Source organism: Budorcas taxicolor, chromosome 5 (genome assembly GCF_023091745.1).
Source record: "Budorcas taxicolor isolate Tak-1 chromosome 5, Takin1.1, whole genome shotgun sequence".
In the NCBI taxonomy this organism is placed as follows: domain Eukaryota; kingdom Metazoa; phylum Chordata; class Mammalia; order Artiodactyla; family Bovidae; genus Budorcas; species Budorcas taxicolor.
Window position 1 is genome coordinate 135192925 of NC_068914.1, and position 22203 is coordinate 135215127.

A 22203-nucleotide genomic window follows, 5' to 3' on the forward strand; every position below is an offset into this window, starting at 1 on the left:
ACTCTTGAGAGTCCCTTGGACTGCAAGGAGATCCAACCAGTCCATTCTAAGGGAAATGGGTCCTGGGTATTCATTGGAAGGACTGATGTTAAAGCTGAAACTCCAGTATTTTGGCCACCTGATGTGAAGAACTGACTCATTAGAAAAGACCCTGATGCTGGGAAAGATTGAAGGCAGGAGGACAAAGGTGTGGCAGAGGGTGAGACGGTTAGATGGTATCACTGACTCAATGGACATGAGTTTGGGTAAACTCTGGGAGTTGGTGACGGACAGGGAGGCCTGGCGTGCTGCGGTTCATGGGGTCGCAATGTCAGACACGACTGAGCGACTGAACTGAACTGAACACTGAATTTGGTTTCATAATTCAATCAGAGGGCTTAAAACTCATTGAATAAAATGTTTATAATTATTCTTTTGAGACAACAGAGTTGAAAAATAAACTCTAGCATCTGTAGTAACTGCTTGGATTAGCTAAGAGGGAAGCAAATGGTTGAAGAAAACACATGACTTAAACTATGTTTATCATAATTTGTTTATATTTTCTATTCCTTTCACAAATTAGCTAAAATTATGTATATAATAGACACTCAATAAAAACTTGGGGAATAGATATATGAATGAAAGAATGGATGACTAACATAACACTCTTTTTCTCAGTAGACTTCTCATGCACTTTTCTACCTCTGTCCCCTGAAGTCCAGTGGTCCACTTTTTCAGCTGCCCCCATGACAACTAGAAAGTAAAGCTCTAAAATGAATTCTGTGATATTTGCAGAGTTCTCAATCAATTTTTGTTGACATAAAAAACTGAGACTCTCTAAAAGTAATGTTAAGATTTACTTGGAAGAAAGTAATGGAAATTTCATCATTTTGGCAACTGAATGACATTTACAGTATCTTAGTAAACATATATACACAGTGCCCAATATAAAAAGGAAAGTGATGCATACATTAGGATTCTCCATTTAACAATTTCAGATGACTAAACTCAAGTTAAGATAGACCAATAATTTGACATTCTGTCACGAGTGGCTAGTGTATCAGGCAGATTGTCATATCTGAAGACAAACACTATGTGTGCAAGCTGTTCACTCATCTCTGGTTAAAAATGAATCACACATGCCAAAACAAGAACAAGAATTCTAAGTTATTAAAGATGACAAATATTTGATTGAGATACCCAGGTCTAGATTTTGTTGCAAATAAAAGCAACACATATTAAGCTCTTTAGAGGAAAATAAAGTAAATGCCTTTCTGTTGTAACTACAATAATTGTACACAGATGAAGTTGAAATCTGAGCTAGAAAAAAAAGCAAATCAAACCTCCATTCAACCTTTTCAAAGAGTGATCTTTTGATGAGCAAAGATAGAAAGTAAAATAGGGCCTGAAAAGAAAGGACTTATTCAGTAACTGATACAAAACAAAAAGATATAAGAATCTCCACAGCCCAGAAAAAAGAACAAAAAATTGGAGAATACAGGAGTCAGCAAAGGTCATAAACTCTTCAGTAATTCCCTAAAGCTCAGAGAAAGTCTCAATACAGAAGATTATATTTTAAAAGATAGTAATCAGCTATTTCACAAGGTTTGCCCCTAAAACACTTCTTGACAAATCACTAGACGTAACCTTTCATTTTCAATCAGGGCTTTAAGAAAAAGCATAGTTAAAGTCATTAGAAGCATCTCACTCTGTGGACTTAATCAGTATTAACACCTGATAGTTCTTCAAAAAATTTATTCCAGACTACCATATTTTTCTGTAAGTCATTTAACTCAACAAATATGATTATTAGAATACCAATGGCCAACTCTATACATTTAATATAATATGATTTGGTTGGATTGCCTGCTGTTGTAAGTACAGTAGTTAAGATAATCTGTTGGAAGGACCAATGTATGTGGTGTGATTATTTTTAAAATTCATTCAACAAATATATATTGAGCACCAGTGATTCTACTTTCTGCCATATGGGTGGTGTCATCCAGATACGCAGATGACACCACCCTTATGGCAGAAAGTGAAGAACTAAAAAGCCTCTTGATGAAAGTGAAAGAGGAGAGTTGAAAAAGCTGGCTTAAAACTCAACATTCAAAGAACAAAGATCATGGCATCTGGTCCCATCACTTCATGGCAAATAGATGGGGAAAAAAGTGGACACAGTAAGAGACTATGTTCCTGGGCTCCAAAATTGCTGCAGATGGAGACTGCAGCCATGAAATTAAAAGGCACTTGCTCCTTGGAAGAAAAGCTATGACAAACCTGGGCAGTATATTAAAAAGCAGACGTTACTCTGCCGACAAAGGTCTAGTCAAAGCTATGGTTTATCCTGTAGTCATGTATGGATGTGAGAGTTGGACCATAAAGAAGGCTGAGTGCTGAAGAATTGATGCTTTTGAACTGTGGTGTTGGAGACGACTCTTGAGAGTCCCTTGGATTACAAGGAGATCCAACCAGTCAATTCTAAAAGAAATCAGTCCTGAATATTCTTTGGAAGGACTGATGCTGAAGCTGAAGCTCCAATACTTTGGCCACCTGATGTGAAGAACTGACTCATTAGAAAAGACCCTGAGGCTGGGAAAGATTGAAGACATGAGGAGAAGGGAATGACAGAGGATGAGATGGCTGAATGGCATCATTGACTCAGTGGATATGAGTTAGAGCAAGCTGGTGATGCACAGGGAGGCCTGTTGTGCTGCAGTCCATGGGGTTGCAAAGAGTCGGACACAACTGAGCAGCTGAACTGAACTGAACTGAACTGAATGATTCTACTATGTGCAATGTTTGTGTTAGGAGAGATGATCAAGATAGAGCCTCACAGTACAGAAAGGGAATAGAGCGTTTTATCTACACCAAATCTATTTCCCTTTTTATATCTGAGTAAAGAATCTGATTTTGTTCAGATATAAAAATCTTCAGGAGAGATGAACAGTTTGGGGACAGATTCTCAATATTCTGAATCAGCTGGGTAAGCCAACTCATTCAATTGTCATCTAATTAGGTAACTGGTTCAGGATGACATGCAACCCAATTCTGGCAAATGACATAGGAAGTTAACTCTGCTATGAAGTTTACAGAAAACTTTCCTTGTTGGAGAAAGATTGGTTCTTTTCGTTTTGCTGCATGGTGCCATGTATGCATGTGATACCAACTTTGGCAGTCTTCTTGTAACCATGTTATGAAATGGACTAGAGACCAGTGAACACGCTAAGGTTGACAGAGCAGAAAGATCAAAGAAACTGAGTTTAATGACAAAATCAGTGAGCTTCTGCAATAATAAACTCCAGAACCACCTGACAAACAAACTGTGAGATGATTAACTTTTCATATCATTTCAACTATTTGAATCAAATCACTTTAAGCCCAAAGTGTCTTAAAGAAAAGGGAAATAATGAAGTAAATGAAAGTATGCATGCTTCCCAAGTGGCTCAGTGGTAAAGAATCCACCTGCCAATGTAGGAGACACAGAAGAGTTAGGTTCGATCCCTGGATTGGAAGATTCCCTGAAGTAGGAAATAGCAACTTGACCTAGTATTCTTGCCTGGAAAATTTCATGGACATAGGAGTCTAGTGAGCTACAGTCTATAGAATCGCACAGAGTCAGACATGACTGAGGAGGATGAGCATGCATTCACATAGATATACACCCAATCTTCTTTCCTACTCTAGCTGACAGTGGATAGGGCCTTCTTGTTGACTTCCCATGTATGGAATATAATCCAAAGTGTATGTGCTATTTCTAGACCTGGCACCTAAAAATATCTTCAACCTGATGCTCTGATTCTCTCTCTTTCTTTTTCTGGGTCCAATACCATCAGCGTGGTGATATGCTTCTATTACCTGTCATTAATCCAGATCTTTTTCTTGATTTTCATTAAAAACCAACAATAATCAAGCAATATAATGCTGTTTTTCAAGGTCTTAACCCAAATCTCCAGCATAAACTATGGCAGAGGGAGGCTAATATTATTATAAGGGAACCAGATGACTATCTAAGGAAGCAATGATGTAATTGCATGCAGTTATGATGAAAAATTGCGAGAGACTGGATTAGAAAGTTTAGTTCCCGAATGTCAGATGTCTGAGTTTCAATAGTTGAGGTCAGTACATATATACAAAATGTTCTTTTTAACAACTCTTAACTTATTTTACAGAATAGAAGAATATCAGGGAAAAATAACTTAAACTAGGAATAAATTGAAGGTGGAGCTCTGTGCCTGTTTTTCACTGATCTATAGTAGACCTTTGTATCAGGCTTTCCTCATGGCTCAGGTGGTAAAGAATCTGCCTGCAATGTGGGGGCCCCAGGGTTGACCCCTGGGTTGGGAAGGTCCCCTGGAGAAGGGACTGGCAACCCACTCCAGTATTTTTGCAGGGAAAATTCCATGGACAGAGGAGCCTAGTGGGCTACAGTCCAGGGGTTGGCATCAGATTCTATTTTCATATATATTTAATAGCAATAAGACAAATTATATTAGAAAATAACTTAAAATTTATATTATGCTTTTTTAAATAAATCTTTTTATTAAAGGAACTACATATAACCTTTATCATATAAAACAGACAAAAACCAATTGTTCTTATTTTTTTGACCTTAACTAGAAAACTGCTAATGAATTTTACAGATTATTATGTAAAATATAAACCTTTTCACAAATAACTGTCACTGTTCTCCAGGTTGGTCAGAGTGGAGAAGAGCTACCATTAGTTTGTTGAATTGCTTATTATAGGGATTTTATCTGGTGTGTACTTTTCTGAGAATGACAGGGTGAAAGATGATTATAACAGATCAATATTAAATGACAAGATATATCTTCCTCTTACAAAAAAGTGAAGCAACAATTTATTATTTATTACACTATAAAAGTAAAATGGTGAATTAGTGGCAATAAAATGATTCTAGAAGGTAAAGGATTGAGGCTTTGAAACCTCCTATTGATTCTATATCATGCGTGCTCTATTACACCACAATAACTCCCTAAAGTGCAGCTCTTCTCTCTCACTTTAGGGAGTGTTCCAGACCTCGAAAGAGGCAGAGCACGTACCTCCTCTGTGTATAATTTGTATGCCTTTATCAATATTTAAGTCTGACAGATAGAAGTGTTTTTTATTTACTTGATGGCCAGCCTTGCCTCTCTGCCTTGTGCTCACATTATATTTGGAACAGGTCACGGGCAAAACTGTAAAATGGACAGAACCTACTGTCAGCTCTCTCCTTCTACTCTGTCCCTGCCACACAGCCCATAGGTTTTTTTTTCCTACCTGCTGGATGCTAATGAGAGTTAGCCTGTGAGTTTCTTTAGGCAAACACCATTCTAGTCTATCCGTAATAGTTCACCAGTATCTAACATCTTAACATCTGTCGTATAAATGGGCAAATGAAGACCTCCCTGGTGGTACAGTGGTTAAGAATCCCCCTGCCAATGTGGGGAACATGGGTTCAATCCCTGGTTGGGGAAGATTTCACATGCCTTGGGGCAACTAACCCAGTGTGCTAGCATGCCCTACTGACATGGGTTCAATCCCTGGTTGGGGAAGATTTCACATGCCTTGGGGCAACTAACCCAGTGTGCTAGCATGCCCTACTGGAGACCGCATGCCCTAGAGCCTGTACTCCGCAACAAGAGAAGCCATTACAAGAAGCCCATGCACAGCAACTAGAGAGTAACCCCACTCATCACAACTAGAGAAAGCCCGCTTACAGCAATGAGGACCCAGCACAGCCCAAAATAAAATATTTAAATATGAACAAATGATAAGTTAATTCCTCATAAACATTATGTTCTGAATATATAAAATATGAGAAGAGTACTTCTGAGAGGGAACATTATTTAACCAAAAGGAGTGGTTGTGACATATTTAGGAAGAGGGGTAAGGAGGACATGTGACTTCAGATCACATGATGCAAAATTTCCACATTATTTTGCTTTATTTAGAGTAGTCCCCGATTTGAGAAATTGCCCCAAAATTCTAGATAAGAAAAGTTTAAGGTAGATTGCTAAGAAAATGACTGGTCAGTTTTCAAATCATCTCAACTTTATGAGTACTACATTAGAGCTCAATAGTCCTTTGATACTATGGGCCACCCTGGAAAGTCCTCGTGGTCCCAGAGACTCCAGGGCCTTAGTTCACTGCGGCGTTCTCCCAGCTGTTTCAGCAGACACTGCATCAGAGGCCAATCACCTGATACTGTTCTAGCCCTGCCAGCCTTGTTTGCTTCAAGACCAATTGACTGCTCAAGCAGCTCTCTTCTGCCCCCTTCTGTCACAAGTCTGCATGTACCCAGCTGGGCCTGGGGCAATTTTGTCCTATTAATCCCTTCAGTAGCAATTTATTACTTGTCAAGTGCCAAGTACTGTCCTTGATTGCACTTGATACATATGATATATTTGATAAATATATATTATATACTTGATAGTACTTGATAAATATGATATAACTTATCAGTGAATAAGACAGAAAAATATTGTTGTACTTGGAGAGTCTGCCAATGGGCATTTCATCTCAGGTTATCTCCATACTTTGAAGAGAACACTTTCAGAGTTTTGTAGGATATAACTTAAAAAAAAATTTTATACAGATTTTTTTTCAAAATGGCTCTCTCAGAGCTCATTCAGCCAGACTTATTAATACTATTAGGAATATGAAGACTGCAATATTGCTTTTCTACTTATGATATGTGTCTAGCATACTGATGCTCCAATTTTTTTTTAAGCAAATATTTGAATTAGTTTTCTTTGATAAAGAAATGTTTATCTTAGCTAAGCTTCCCTAGAACAATTATAACACAGGAATTAAGGTGTATGTGATTTACTGAAGGAGTACTCTTCACGAAAACAAACAAACTAACTAACAAACCTTTGAGGGAGTGAGAAGCACTGTAGGGGAGGGGAAGGAGTTAACCCGGAGATCAAGGTCTAATCTAGCTTTGAGTCATCTCGGTGGAGGCTTGGAATGAAAATTGTACCTTAATGATTTCCCACTCCCCAGACTAGGTAGCTATGTTAGCAGAGACCGATTCTGCAGAGAAGATGCAGCTGTCAACTGGTGGTCAATATCCACAGAAGCTGCGAGATGGGTCCACCAGCTGGTAGAGGGGATCTGCCTAGGGCACTGACAGTACCTTTGCGAGTGCACTGAATTCCCTGGATGTGAAACTGTCGCTGGCCTTAAAGAAACTTCTCTGGTTTCCTGACTTAAACAATGTTTTTTGTCAGTATCTCCTGAGTTTCAGGCATTGGTATGATTAGTACGTTGATGAGTATGACATGATAACTATCATGAATTACTATAAGGACTAGGAGGGGAAGCAGACAGCGGAACAGAAGTGTTAAGGTAATGTGACATGACACCTGTGGTGTCATATAGGGTGTACTCTGGGAGACAGCATGCGAGCAGTACTCATGCTGGACAGTGGCTGCGGAAAGAGTCAGGAGAAGCTTCCTGTGTGATGTGTCATCAGAGCCAGTCTAGTCAGGGCCCTTCATAAAGTCCTGTCCTTACTGTGTACTTCCTGTGGTTGCCGTAATAGATCAACACAAACCGAACAATCGAGATTAATCTCACAGCTCTGGAGACCAGAAGTTTGAAATCAAGATTGGGCTGTGCTCCCTTTTAAGGCTCAGGGGGAGAATCCTGCCTTGCCTCTTCTAGCTTCTGATGACTCTGGACATTCCTTGGCTTTGGGCTGTATCACTCCTGTCAATGATGCCATCTCCACGTGGCCTTTTCTGTATGTGTGTACCTTCTCTTCTGTTTCTTACAAGGACAGTTGTCATTGGATTTAGGACCCACTCTGATGAAAACCCACACTGGGTTTCCCAGGTGGCTCAGTGGTAAACAACCTGCCTGCCAATGCAGGAGACGCCAGAGACTTGGGTTCGATCCCTGAGTCAGGGAGATCCCCTGGAGAAGGGCATGGCAAACCGCTCCGGTATTCTTGCCTGGAAAATCCCCTGGACATAGGAGCCTGGAAGGTTATGGTCCATGGGGTCGCATAGAGTCAAATATGACTGAAGCAACTTAGCACTCACACATTGATAAAACAGGACAATCTAATCTCTAGATTTTAAATTTAATTATTTCTTCAAAGACCCTTTTTCCAAATAAGCTCAGAGTCATAGGTTCCTTGAGTTAAGATGTAAATACATTTTTGGGGACATCCGGTTCAATCCAGTATCTCACTATCAGCTAGTGATGGCTGTTTATTTCTTATTCAAAATGGAAAGGGTCTGAGCTTAAATTTCTATAATTGCTATATGATGGGGGAAGGGCCTCTTTAAGTATGAACTCCAAATGCTACCCTACCAATTTATAGTCACCTTTTAGGGTGCAAACTATGATTGAGAGCTTTTAAACTTTCCCAATCCAAAGCTTATTGTTAGCTCTCTTTCCATGAAAAATTGGGGATATTCATTCTATGTCACCCTTTCAATGGAGGAGACTTGCAGTAACTCCAAGTCAATTTCCCTTTTCAGGAAGGCTGCCTGCAGTGATGGTAAGCAGTCAAGATGGTTTCTGTGAAAGCCTGTTTATTCACAATTCAATATCTGAGGAGTTAACCTTCTGATTAGTGGCAGGTGGAAGCAACTGTTTGGGGGAGACCTATTTGGGAGGTATATGATTACAGGGCTTGGTAAACAACTGAGCATATTAGTGAGAAACAGGGAGGGTCCAGAAAAGCTTCCAAGACCTGAGTGAGCAGGGTAAGTCATTGAGTTCAGTGGTAAATATGCTGAATATGAAGTAGCAGGAGCTCACCCAAGTAGAAAAAAATCATTAAACTGATGTCTGATGGAACTGTTTTTTAAAAGTTATCAGATATTGGTTTTTATTGTTGTTGCTTTGTTTTCTAAGGAAAGATAAATTGAGAATGTTTTCAAGTGTATCATGAGGAGTCTGAGTTGCATCTTTGAAGTTTAAACTCAGCATTCTACATGCAAATGTCCCCTAAATATGATGCTCATTCTCAGTTGCTCAGTCATGTCGGACTCTGCGACCCCATGGACTAAAGCCTGCCAGGCTCCTCTGTTCATGGGATTCTCCAGGCAAGAATACTGGAGTGGGTTGCCATATTTTTTCTCCAAGGTATTCTCCCAACCTAGGGATCAAACCTGTAAATCCTGCGTCTCCTTCACTGCAGGTGGATTCTTTACCACCAAGCCACCTGGGAAGCCCCAAATACAATGCTAGGCAGCAGCTTTTTTTTTTTTTTTTTAAACTCCAAGATATATTTTAAATATACGTAATGTTCTCTGATGCTTAGAATATTTTGCCTGATTGTTAATCCTAAGTTTTAAAATGAGATGGGTATTTTAAAATTTCCCTCCATGTTGTCTTGTTCCTTTTTCATATTTTCATAAATTAAGCATTCAGAAACAAGAAGTCCATTTATAACTTACATCTTTTTCTAGTCCCTCTATCTTACTCTCTTCTTAAATCAGCGAGAAGGGAAATGGACTTTGTTACTCTTTTTTCTCTTTTTCATAAGGATGAGTTCTATACTGAGAAAGTCTTTCCTCCCACCTTCTTTGACAAAGTGACATTATTGTATTTATTGTGAACCTGCAAGTGTGGCATTGATTGACAGCTCTGTCTGTACTCACTGTTTCCTATCAAATGACCGCACTTTTCATACCCTTAGCAGATGAAGAACTTACTAAGATGGCTCTAGTACTAGTATTATAACAATCAATGTAAGTCCTCAATATTTTATTCTAATTTTTAAAATGATCTTTTTATTTGCTCTTCTACTTTATATATTTTATATTATGTTTTGGTTCAGATATTTAAATCAAGACTGTTATGTGGTCATGTTACTTTTTAATATGTCTTCATTTTAGTGAACATGTTTTTAAAAAGTGAAAAGTGAAAAAAAGTGAAGTTTTAAGGGAAATAAATGTTGAGGGTAATGGAGTTCTAGCTTTAATATGACAGTGAAATACCAACAAATATATCCACTTAACTTTCCTTATCATCAAAGTAGCTGTTGGAAAAATGTAAGAGAATAAGACTTAATTCAGAGTCTGATGAAGAGAGTCTACTTAGTGGAAGGAAGGCCTGCTGTTGGCCAATGTATTTGATGGCTAATTATACTGACATACTAGAGGAAAATGATCTGGCTTTTCTATTAGACACTTGAAATGGAAATCTGCATCTACTCAAACATTAGGGCTTGACAATTCCTTGTATTTCTATTTTTATATGAAATCCTTGAGTCATTTTCATGGGAAGAGTGATGTCAACAAGAGCAATGGTTTTTGAAGTAGAAAAACATGATATTCAAAAATTATGACTTCCTTTTTTCCCATTAATTAAAGTTCTTCACTAGCAATTGAAGCCAATAAATGATGCTTGTCATACATATGTGGATAGATTGAATTCCATCCTTAGGTTACTGACACTTGTAATCGTTAAATTTTTTGTGCGAATTTAGTAATAACAGTAGGGAGAACAGCATCCAAAGAACACCTAGTTTAGTAGGATCAGGAGCAGGCAGTAGGGAGAAATCTTGATAAATCTTAAATAAGTCTAACTTCTTCACTAATAGTATTCAAATTTAATGTTTTTGGAAAACTTTAGTGATCCAGGAATTATAAGCTTAAGACAGTATATATTGGCCTTGATCCCACTGTTTGTAACTAATATTGTTACAGAAATTACTTTTCAAGCTTATATTCTTCCAAAACATACACAGTCTTATAACTAGGTTTTATACTGAAATATTCAACAAGTGGATGTGACCACATGTAGACCTTGTGATTTAAAGCTATCGGAAAAAGATCACCTAGATTTAAAATTCCAGTTGGATTTAAAGAGCACTAACAGTACAAAAGGAAGATTCTGAAGACAATGACAGTTAAATTATACTAAAAAATAACCCTGGTAAAGACTCACATTTGGCTGAACTTTAAGTGGAAGTTTGAATCAGTTTTATAAGGAAAAGCTGCCCCACAAAAATTAGTTGACAATAAAAAAAAGGCATCCTACGCTACTTTGGTTATTCTTACCAGTAAAGACGATGGGCAATCTGGACGCTTTGTAGTGAGCGGTGTAACAGAAGTTGCACTAGAGGACTCTCAAGGTTCCATTCAAACTTGACAGCCTGAAATAAGAGATCAATTACTTTACTTTTTTTTCCTCAGTAACAAAATTATAGCAGAATACAGAGGTACTTAAGCGGCTTGAGAAAGGGAAAACAGCATAAACGGTTTGACAAAATACTTATATTTGATAGCTTTATCAGTTGGTGTGTAACTAATAACAGAGCATATATACACATCACACAATGTTCTTTTTTGGCTTTTAGTATCACAGAATAAATAAGAGCAGGTGGTTGGTGGAGTTCAACCATGCCTAGGGAGAGAATCCTGGCACACAGAAAATAATATCATGAACAGTGTCTTGGATATAAAAAATGGCATTATTAAACAATAGATGATTCTCTTCTTTTGGTATGAAAAAGTGAAAGTCATTCAGTTGTGTCCAACTCTTCGTGACCCCATGGATCCATGGAATTCTATAGGCCAGAATACTGGAGTGGGTAGCCTGGATCGAACCCATGTCTCCTGCATTGCAGGCAGATACTTTACTAGTTGAGCCTCTAGGGAAGCCCAAGAATACTGGAGTGGGTAGCCTATCCCTTCTCCAGGGGTTCTTCCCGACCCAGGAATTGAACCGGGGTATCCTGCATTGCACACAGATTCTTTACCAACTGAGCTATCAGGGAAGCCCCACATACTCAAAGCCTTAACTGAAATCACCTACTGAGTATTAACATGCAGACTTTGAAGCTTTACTTTTAAATGTCAAAGGTGCCTTTTGGTGGACACATAATTCTACCCAGGGCTTCCCTGGTGGCTCAGAGGTTAAAGTGCCTGCCTCCAATGAGGGAGACCCAGGTTCAATCCCTGGGTCGGGAAGATCCCCTGGAGAAGGAAATGGTAACCCACTCCAGTATTCTTGCCTGGAAAATCCCATGGATGGAGAAGCCTGGTAGGCTACAGTCCACGGGGTTGCAAAGAGTCGGACACGACTAAGTGACTTCACTTTCACTTTCCAATCTCCCATTCCTTCATCTGCACTGTGAACAACTTTCTAATGTTTTCTAAAGATATCAAACCTGACGGAAAAACACAGACAGCAACAGCAACCTCTGAGACCTAAATTAGACTTCCACACCCACTCTACAGGGACTTCACCATCAGCACTCGGTATCTGGGTCCTCATCATCATCACCATCATCTCATGAACCACAATAAGCTGTGAAAATGAATGTCAGGTTTTCTTCCTATCTTTCTAAAAGTACTTATTCCTGCTTGAAAAACAAAGCTTCTATGGTTTGTTGCTCCATAAGCCATTTAAGTCACATACACACACAGAGTTAATACCACAGTCCAGAGAGCAGAAAAAAATGGGTACAGCATTCATTCAACACACACCTAAAGAAACACATCAGTATGCTAATTATCCTCCAGGATGGGAATGTTTATGAATTCTTAAAGTGTGAGAATGTCAAAGATGATCTCAGTAAATTTGCATAAACTCGTGATGCTGTCTGAATATATAAAGATCATAATGTGTGTTGTCTTAAACTGCAGCTATGACCTTCTTTAACTAACATGCTAATATTGGATTGACTAGACCATGGGCTGTGTTCATGCCCTTATCGTGAACATATCCTATGAGTACATTAGCAGGAGAGAGATACCTCAGAGTCTACTTCCATGCTGGTCTTTTAGCTTTCTTTTAAGACTTCTTGTGATTTCCTTCTGAACCCAGAAACTACTTACTGATCATGAATGACCTCCATTGCTTCCAAATTCACTGCATCACTCTGTCTACTGCTACAATTTCTCCCTACATCCTGCATCATCATCTAAGAAGGAGACAATATTTTGGATGCACACTTCGTTGGCTTCCTAGTTGTCTCAGTGGTTAAGAATCATCTGTGTACCAATGCAGGAGAGGTAGGTTCAATCCCTCGGTTGGGAAGATCCCCTAGAGAAGAAAATGGCAACCCACTTCAGTATTCTTGCCTGGGAAATCTCACAGACAGAGGAGCCTGGCAGGATATAGTCCATGAGGTCGCAAAACAGTTGGATTCAACTAAGGAAACAGAACAACAACAACAACAACATTATTCTGAACTCTCTTCTTGAAACCTACCTGCATTGTTACAGCCTGTGGTTTGCAGTAACCTCTGGGTCTGTGGCTTATTTGAGCATTAGCAATGAACCATAAGCTTCCCTGGTGCCTCAGACAGTAAAGAATCTGCCTGCAATTCAGGAGACCAGGGTTTGATCCTTGGGTCAGAAAGATTTTCTGGAGAAAGGAATGGCAATCTACTCCAGTATTCCTGTCTGTAGAATTCCATGGACAGAGGAGCCTGGCAGGCTACAGTCTACATGGTCACAAAGAGCTGGACACTATTGGGTGACTAACACTTTAAGAACCATACTTTTCGTTTTCATCATGGTCTTCAAGTAACTTCATATTGCTCTTTAACATAGCCTGCACAGTTCTAATAAAATAATGCATAAAAAAATAACTTGATTCCAGAAAATAATCAGCAGGGTAGGAATTTTTTTTTTTTATGTCTTGGAAAGTCAGGGTGCAACATCGAAGTTTTAAGGGCAAATCCCACAATTAATGTTTTGAAAATTCTTCCCATTTGTTATTAATTTTCCAGTCACATTAAATATTTATTTCCATCTCACATGATTTTATATTATCATTTTAATTAGGGAATATTTGCAACTTTACCTATCTTTACCTCTGTGTATTTGCAATGCTGGATACTGAGTGTGACTTGTTTTATAAATGAATTTGCATTTACAGGCATATGTCTCTCAGCCACATTCCTAGTGTCAAGTGTTACTGACTCAGATTCTGGCTTTCAAATAGATTTAATTTACATATGCTATTGTAGAAATTTCCTTTTTTTGAGTTGGGTTAGATATAGCATGTTTTCCATACTCAAGAGGCATGAGATGAATAGTGTTTCTGCAAGTTGAATTAATTTTTATTTTTACTACACACTCCTGCAAGGCTAGGTAAGGAGTGGTAGTAGTAACTCTACAGTACAAACGCTTCTAGATCAGTTCTCTCTTTAAGGCCTTCAGAGAAGCGCATGTTCTGTTTGTAAAGTAACATAGAATTCAATTCTATTATTAGAGACTCCTCACTTTAGTCTCAGGGTACCTGAGGGACCCAGCATTTAAAATAGCTTATAGTGATGACCTGATCTTTCAGATAAGAAAACACCTGAGTTAAAAACAAAGCAAAAGAAAAACATACAGACCCCCTATTTTAGACCTATTCAGCATTCAGTATCCAGTTAACTTAGGAAAAAATCATTGTTTATATTTTGGATATTCAATCATATACATGACTATTTGTGCAATTGTTTATATGGTAACATATTCAAACTAAATCAGACCATGATCAGATTTCTAGATAAGTTTAGAGTATTTTCCAAAATTACTCCAATATCATGATATATGATATCACAAAACTACTATCTGGCAGCAGAATTTGATTATTAGAAACTACTGTTTTAAAATCTGTAATTAATATTAGAATATGGGAAATGCAAGAAAAATATTATGAGCAGATGCCTAGTAAATGACTATTTTCTACATAATGTTTATTTGGTTACTTTTTTATAGTTTTATATATACAGTTGGATACCAATTTTTCATCACAAGTATTATTTTTTTTCCTGTTCTAATTAATAAGTGACAGTGTTTTATTTTTTTTTGACTTTTATTTTTACTTTATAATACTGCATTGGTTTTGCCATACATTGACATGAATCCACCACGGGTGTACATGCGATCCCAAACATGAACCCCCCCTCCCACCTCCCTCCCTACACCAGCCCCAAGCATGCTGTATCCTGCATCGGACATAGACTGATGATTCGATTCTTACATGACAGTATACATGTTTCAATGCCATTCTCCCAAGGCACAGATGTGTATAGCGGACTTTTGGACTCAGAGGGAGAGGGAGAGGGTGACAGTGTTTTAAAAAATATTTTCCTTTTTGGTGTTTATATACCTTTTTTGTAACCATATCAATTTTGGGTAGAGAATTTCTGTGATACCCAAGTTGATGTATGAGCTATATTTTTAGCCCCTTGGCTAGCCAAATTGAAATTATCACTTTTTAAGTAGGCTACTGTTGATCTGGGACCTGTTTTAGAGAATTATTGGTTAAAATCCTGGAATCCCTTGGCAACTTTGCTGTTCTTACCTGAACTAGCTGTGGGAGATATTCCAGTAGTTCATCATTCAAGAGGTTGTCTAACTGCCGAACTGCCACATTACGAATTTCTTGATCTGGAAAACTAAAACAAAGTAAATATACTTACTAAGCTGTTAATAGCATACAATAATGCATGAGGGATATCAAGAAAACAGAGAATTAATTCCACTCCCAATGCATTAGATAAAATCATCTCACAATCATTTAAGATAATCATTAGCATCAAATAATAATTCCTTTTTTTTTTTTTTCATATTCTGTGCTCTCCTGTGAACTGCAGTCAAAAGTTCTTTTGACTAGATTTTGGAAACATGAGTTTAAGTCAGATCCCAGCCAACTTTTCTGCCTATAATATGCGGATTATAGGATATATAAGATTTTTTTTTTATACATGAAAATCTTTGCTTATTATTTAGCTGTGTATTTAAGTAAATAATTACCAGCTGGAGATCTGATGGCTTATATGATTAAAAATGGGATAAAATATATTTAAATGAGTCTTTGGGCAGAGAATAATAAAAAACAAGAAATCTAAAGTATCTTACAATAAATAAACACAAATAATTTAATACAGCTAAATCTTACTAGGCTGTGAAGTTATTGAATGTAATTATGCCTTACTCATTTTGAACTTCAAATGCCTGTTTAGCACCAACTAAACACAGTAAAGAGTCTTCCCTGGTGGCTCAGATGGTAAAGCGTCTGCCCGCAATGCGGGAGACCTGGGTTTGATCCCTGGATTGGGAAGATCTCCTGGAGAAGGAAACGGCAACCCACTCCAGTACTCTTGCCTGGTAGGCTACAGTCCATGGGGTCGCAAAGAGTCGGACACAACTGAGCGACTTCACTTTCACTTTCACTTTCAAACACAGTAAAAGCTTGCTACTAAACTAAATTTATGAAGGTAGTTCACATCTGAAATCCTACAGTCACCCCCCATATTGGAGGGTTCTCATCTGTGGGTACATAGTGTGGACTGTACTATGCTCTTTTATATAAGGGACTGGAGCTTCTAGATTTTGGTTTCTGCAGGGGTGCTGGAACTAATGATACTGATGGATGACTGTGCTCCTCGTAACAACTAACACTGCTCCGTCAGTAGAACTGTGTGTGTGAGTGTGCACACGCGTGCTCAGCCGTGTCTGACTCTTTTGTGACCCCATGGACTGTAACCCGCCAGGCTTCTCTCTCTATGGGATTCTCCAGGCAAGAATACTGGAGCAGGTTGCCATTCCCTTCTTCAGGGGATCTTCCTGATCAGGGGATCGAACTGGAGTTTCTTGTATCTCCTACATTGCCAGAGCTCCCGGAAAGTGCCTAGATATAAATTTGACACACACTGCTTTGACATGATAAATAAATATAAGAAGGGTTTTGGTGAGAGAAACACCCTTATTTATTATTTTAAATAAACAAATCTTAAAAATTAATATGCACAATTTAAAATTCAAAGGAACAGTTTAGAGCAATTCACTTAGAAACAAAGAAAAGAATAAATAAGACCCTCGAATCTTTTTGCATGGGAACTAAGTGAATGCTTTTCAGGTGAGAGCTCTAAAGACTGTGGAGGTTAGAAAACTTTAATCTCTAATGCCCAGTCTCTTTTCAGCATGTCTGGTTACTTAAGGGTGAAAGGAATACATGCAGCTATAGTGTAAAGGTGGGGAAGGCAATGGCAACCCACTCCAGTACTCTTGCCTGGAAAATCCCATGGACGGAGGAGCCTGGTGGGCAGCAGTCCATAGTGTAAAGGACAAAACTAGCACTATTCAGTATCTTCCCAACTGTCCTTGACAGCAGTTTGAAATGTGGTGCTTAAACAAGTTACATATTTTCTCTTCATTTAAACTGAGCATTTTAATTGCAACAAGAATTTCACTTCCAAGGTTTGTCATTCAAAACCCTTACTTCTGATCTACATATACTTTTTCCAATAATTTTTTCCCTGCAAATATTCTAGCAATAAGACCTGATGAGACTGTAGTCCAGGCACATCTCATGGAGTACCACTCAGGTCAGAAGATTTCAGCATAGCATCATGCACAGATGGAAAGAAGAAAGGATATAATAAAAATTCAAAGCTGGAAGAAGGTCAGCTTGCTTTAGCACACTAAGACTTTATTTTCTCCTAACTAAATGTGATTGACTCTAATTTATTGCTCTCAATTACCAAACCATTTTTATGAGGCTTGTAGACATCAAGGTCAGTTTGAGGACACTTTGAAGTCTTGAGGGAATAGTTACTCGGTACATTTTGTTGCCCTAAGTGATGACTTAGGTCAGATACTAGTCATCCTTGCTTTCCTGTGTGCCTATTTCATCTTACTGACGTGAATGACAGCAAAGGAGGAAAAACAGAAAACAAACACTGCAACAAAAGAAAACTCTTTGGTAAACACTGTGTCTCTAATCATGTGCTTATCTCCAAACACTAGAATGTATAGTCCTTGAAAGCAGAAAAATTGTGCCTGTTTTGTTCGCTTACCTGTCCCCATTATCTCTAGATTGGTGGACACTCTCCACATATTTCAGAAACGTCTAAATTTAATTAGTTACCTTTCTATCTAAAGCAGCACTACTGCCAGACTTCTGTCTCACAGTCTGTGTTATCATCTTTCTCCAGTCATGTAGGTCTGAAATTTTAATGATTATTTTTTCTCCCTCTTCGCTAAAAACTCGTCATTTAATTACCCACCCCCCTTCTATCTGGTGAAATTCAATTCATCCTAGAAGACAAAGTTCAAACATCAGTTTACTGGTGAAGCTGTTTCAGCCACTTTCTAGAATCACCCCCTTTTTCTATGGGATTCTAAACACAAGGTTGAGGGTAGGCTCATTCATTTATATCCCCAGTCCAAGCATAACTGAATAAAAGTTTGTGGAATTTCTAGTAGTCTCTTATCTTTACATCTGATCAGTTGCCAAGTTCTGTTGATTTTTCTATGCCAATGGCTCTTGGACCAATAATGTTATTTAGTCACCAAGTTGTGTCTGATTCTTTTGCGATACCCTGGACTGTAGCCTGCCAGGTTCTTCTGTTTATGGGATTTCTCAGGTAAGAATACTGGAGTGGGTTGCCATTTCCTCCTTCAGGGCATCTTCCCTATCCAGGGATTGAAACCATGTTTTCTGCATCTCCTGGATTGGCAGGCAGATTCCTTTACCCCGGGCCACCAGGGAAGTTACTCTATGTTTGTTTTCAGTTTCTTCTGCAATTATCTATGCTAGGCTATATTTGGCTCACACTGGTATTAGCATTTTTCATAGTGTTACCTTATAAAATTTCCTGAATTATTTTGTAAATTCATTTCCCATAAAACAGTAAATGGTTTTCTATTTTCAAAGAAACTTTCAGGCCTATACTATTTATTTACATATTAAAAGCTAGCCAAGCGCTCCAGAGTTTTGTACTGCTGTAATACTGAATAAGCTGCCCTGGTTCATTGTATGCTATTTTTACTTTGAACATGCTATATTCATTCTCATCTTTGTAAGCACTGTAACCTCTGCTTGGAACACCCTCTCTTCTTAAACTTCTAGTTTTCCTTCAAACTGTGGATCATATTCCCTTGAAGGCCATTATGCCAGTCTTTAGCAATCACTTTTCTCAACTCTCAGGGCATTGAGTGGTTTCCTCCACTGGGCAATTGGGTATGACAGTGCATGAAATAATTTATCTTTTATTAATATGTGTCCTCATTCCTCAACTAGTGAATATACTGTAGCTAAGGATTGTTCTATCCTCTTTATTTCCAGAATTCAGGACCACTCTCCATATGTGTTGGGTGATTAATAAAAATGCACTGATCATAGGAATTCCCTGGCAGTCCAGTGGTTAGGACTCCATGCTTGCACTGCTGGGACAGCCGTGGGTGGGGGGCATGGATTTGATCCCTGTGGTCAGGGAGCTAATATCCCATGTGCCATGTGGCATGGTCAAAAAAATAAAATAAAAGCATTGGTCACAATAATAATAATGAGGAAAATCATACTATGCTTTTTGTGCTCTGAGATAATTTATATATTGGTAGCAAGAGGTTCAGTTCCACAAACAGTACTCATACAAATCCCAGATTTTTCCCTCACCACAGTCAAAACAGTAAGAAAAAAACAAATCCGATGGTGATAGAAGAGAAAGATTTTTTTTTTCAGGCTCTTAAGGAACAGTAGAACAAAAAACTTGTGATATCTTTATAGAATAGTCGAAAAGGAATATTATGTATTTGCATTAATACACACAAATGTTGGGAAGAATGTTTTTGCATTTTTATAGAAAAAGATGTCTCTTTTTATTCATTACTGGTGCTTCAAGTTCAGGAAGAATTTGGAAGAGAAACTGCCAAGAAATGAACCACATGACATCCCGAGATGTGACTAAGGCCTAACGACATTAAAGCATATCCAAATATAACCTGACTCTGACTATATTAGGAAGAGTTGGCTACATTAAAAGAGATGCTGGAAGTGTTGGTGAAGTTCCTGGAAAATGGGGCTCTTTTATACATTGCTGGCAATGTATAGCAACATGTATAAAAAGAATCTTTAAAATGTGCTTATTCTTTGACCAAGCAATTCTACTTTGGGAATTTATCCTACAGAAATAATCAAAGATGTGTGTGAGGATATATGTATGCAAACAAAACTGGAAATAATGTAAATATCTAAAAATAAGCAGTTAAGTTAAATGTGCTGTGACTCTACGATAAAATACACAGTCATTAAAATACTAAAATAATATTAAATAATATGAGAATATTATGAAACATGTGTGAATTTTTCCACATGCTTAACAAAAAAGATGGAAAGGAAGGATCAAAATATGAATACCAAATTTCTAGATGGAAATGTCATGGAAGACTTTAGTTTTCTTTTTTAAAGCTTAATTTTTGAAGATTTTTAAACTTTCCATATGATACTTTTATTGGTTACTAAAAAACAGTAATTTTAAAAGTAAGTCTCATTCAATTAATTATGAAAAAACAATAATTGAAAAGAAATAACTGCAAATGTATTACCACTAGAAAGATCCAAATCTTGCATCCTTTTAAGAGCACACCTTGTAGAGTGAAAGAACAAGCCTAATATTTTGTACTTGATTTAGAATATTCTTTTAAGGCCCAAATAGGGATCTCTACCCCTGGAGAATTTGTGCTTAATATCTTTTCAGGGCCATGAACTCAGCCACAGATGAATGGACAAATATGTTCCACAAATCCTGGCCTTTCTTCCCTGTGATGTTGTCTGAAACTATTTAAACATTCTTTGGGGATATAGCTATTGGCATTTCATGCTCAGTAACTCGCTCCTCAATGAGGTGAGGGCTACTCATATTAGTTCTCTGACTGTGGTGTGATATTTACATGCTGAAATGTCATATGTATCAGAAGAACTGCAATCTATTTTGAATTTTTCACAAGTCAGGTTATTGTAATTTCCAATGACCTGGTTTGCTTGAAAACTAAGTATAATTTTTGCTGATAATAAACTAGAGCCACTCTCTAGTGATCCTGCTAACCTTAGGATTACTAATGTCTGTAGGCATGGACATAACACCTTGAATCTCAGAAGTAAACAAAAGTCTCAGTAGAAGGATTCATCAGGCTGATGTCAATTAAATCCTCGTTCCTTTATATTTATCATAAACTTCCTTATAATCTGGTGGCTCAGAGGGTAAAGCATCTGCTTGCAATGTGGGAGACCCAGGTTTGATCCGTGGGTCGGGAAGATCCCCTGGAGAAGGAAATGGCAACCCACTCCAGTGCCCTTGCTTGGAAAATCCCATGGATGGAGATGCCTGGTAGGCTACAGGCCATGGGGTTGCAAAGAGTTAGACATGACTGAGCGACTTCACTTTCCTTTCCTTTCCTCATAATCAATCAGAAAATAGATAATTTAAAATGTAAAAAATGGAGATCTATCCATTTTAAGGTATTAAAAAGATATAAGATCAGTAAAATTCATTACTTGTTGGGGAAGAGACCAGGTAAGTGAAACAAATTTTCATTTATTATGAAACATTTAAAAATTAGAAATAAAAAGAGCCCATGTGAAATAATCTCTTATTTAAGGTTATTGATAATTTTTAAATGTCCATTTAATTAACTTTATGCTATCTAATTTAGCTTCCCAAGTATGTCTGAAGAGAAGAGAGAGAGAGAGGAAAAAAAACAAAACAAAACCCAAAACCCTACAATTATGGTCAAAAGCAAAAATATTAAGACTGGCTTACTATTCAGTTTTATATGAGTTTCCTGAACAGTGATTCTATATATTCAGGGTTTAGTTGCTTTTGAACTGAGCTGACAATTGCATCTTTCGGATTTCTAAAAGGACGAGATACCATACCTAATATAAAACTTGCTACAGTAATTGTTAAGGGATTTTACCTAAAAATAGCTTGTTGTCTAATGAGGACATATGGATACAAAGAAAAAAATACTCCTTGCAGACTGACTGTAAAAGTTGATAAAAGGAATCTAAGAAATATGGCTGAAAAACCTCAAAATGTGAAAACATTAAGTAAAATGAAAGCAAATTCAAGACAAACATTATTCAAAGAAACTTCAGTGAGATATCAATTCTATATTTTGCCAATACTATAGGGTAAACACAAAGTTGAAAGTCAAGCAGAAAATTAAGTTGGAATTGCAGTCTTTACATGGGTAGGAAAGGAAGCGTATCAAGTATTCATGTAATTCTTTGGCTCAAGGGAGAAGCAGAAACTGACCAGTGGTTAGAATCTGCTGTACAGTAGAAGTTTTTCAGTTTCCTTTGGAACCTTTTAAATCCTTTTAAATAATTTTAAAAATTATAGACGATTCCAAAGAGATTTTGTTTATGTGGGTTATGCAGGCAGGTGTTCATGCTCAGTCGTGTCTGACTCATTGCGACTGCATGGACTGTAGCCTGCCAGGTTCTTCTATCCATTGGATGTCC

General features: G+C 37.7%; 1 protein-coding gene across 1 annotated transcript in view; it reads right to left on the reverse strand.

The window, feature by feature from the left end:
• The window catches only part of PIK3C2G (phosphatidylinositol-4-phosphate 3-kinase catalytic subunit type 2 gamma), a 444386-nt gene that overhangs the window by 273407 nt on the left and 148776 nt on the right, over positions 1-22203 (reverse strand). The window contains exons 16-17 of the mRNA XM_052640675.1: positions 15256-15349; positions 11007-11101 (exon numbers count right to left, since the gene is read on the reverse strand). Coding sequence (XP_052496635.1) covers positions 11007-11101; positions 15256-15349 — 189 coding nt within the window. The remainder of the gene's footprint in view (positions 1-11006; positions 11102-15255; positions 15350-22203) is intronic.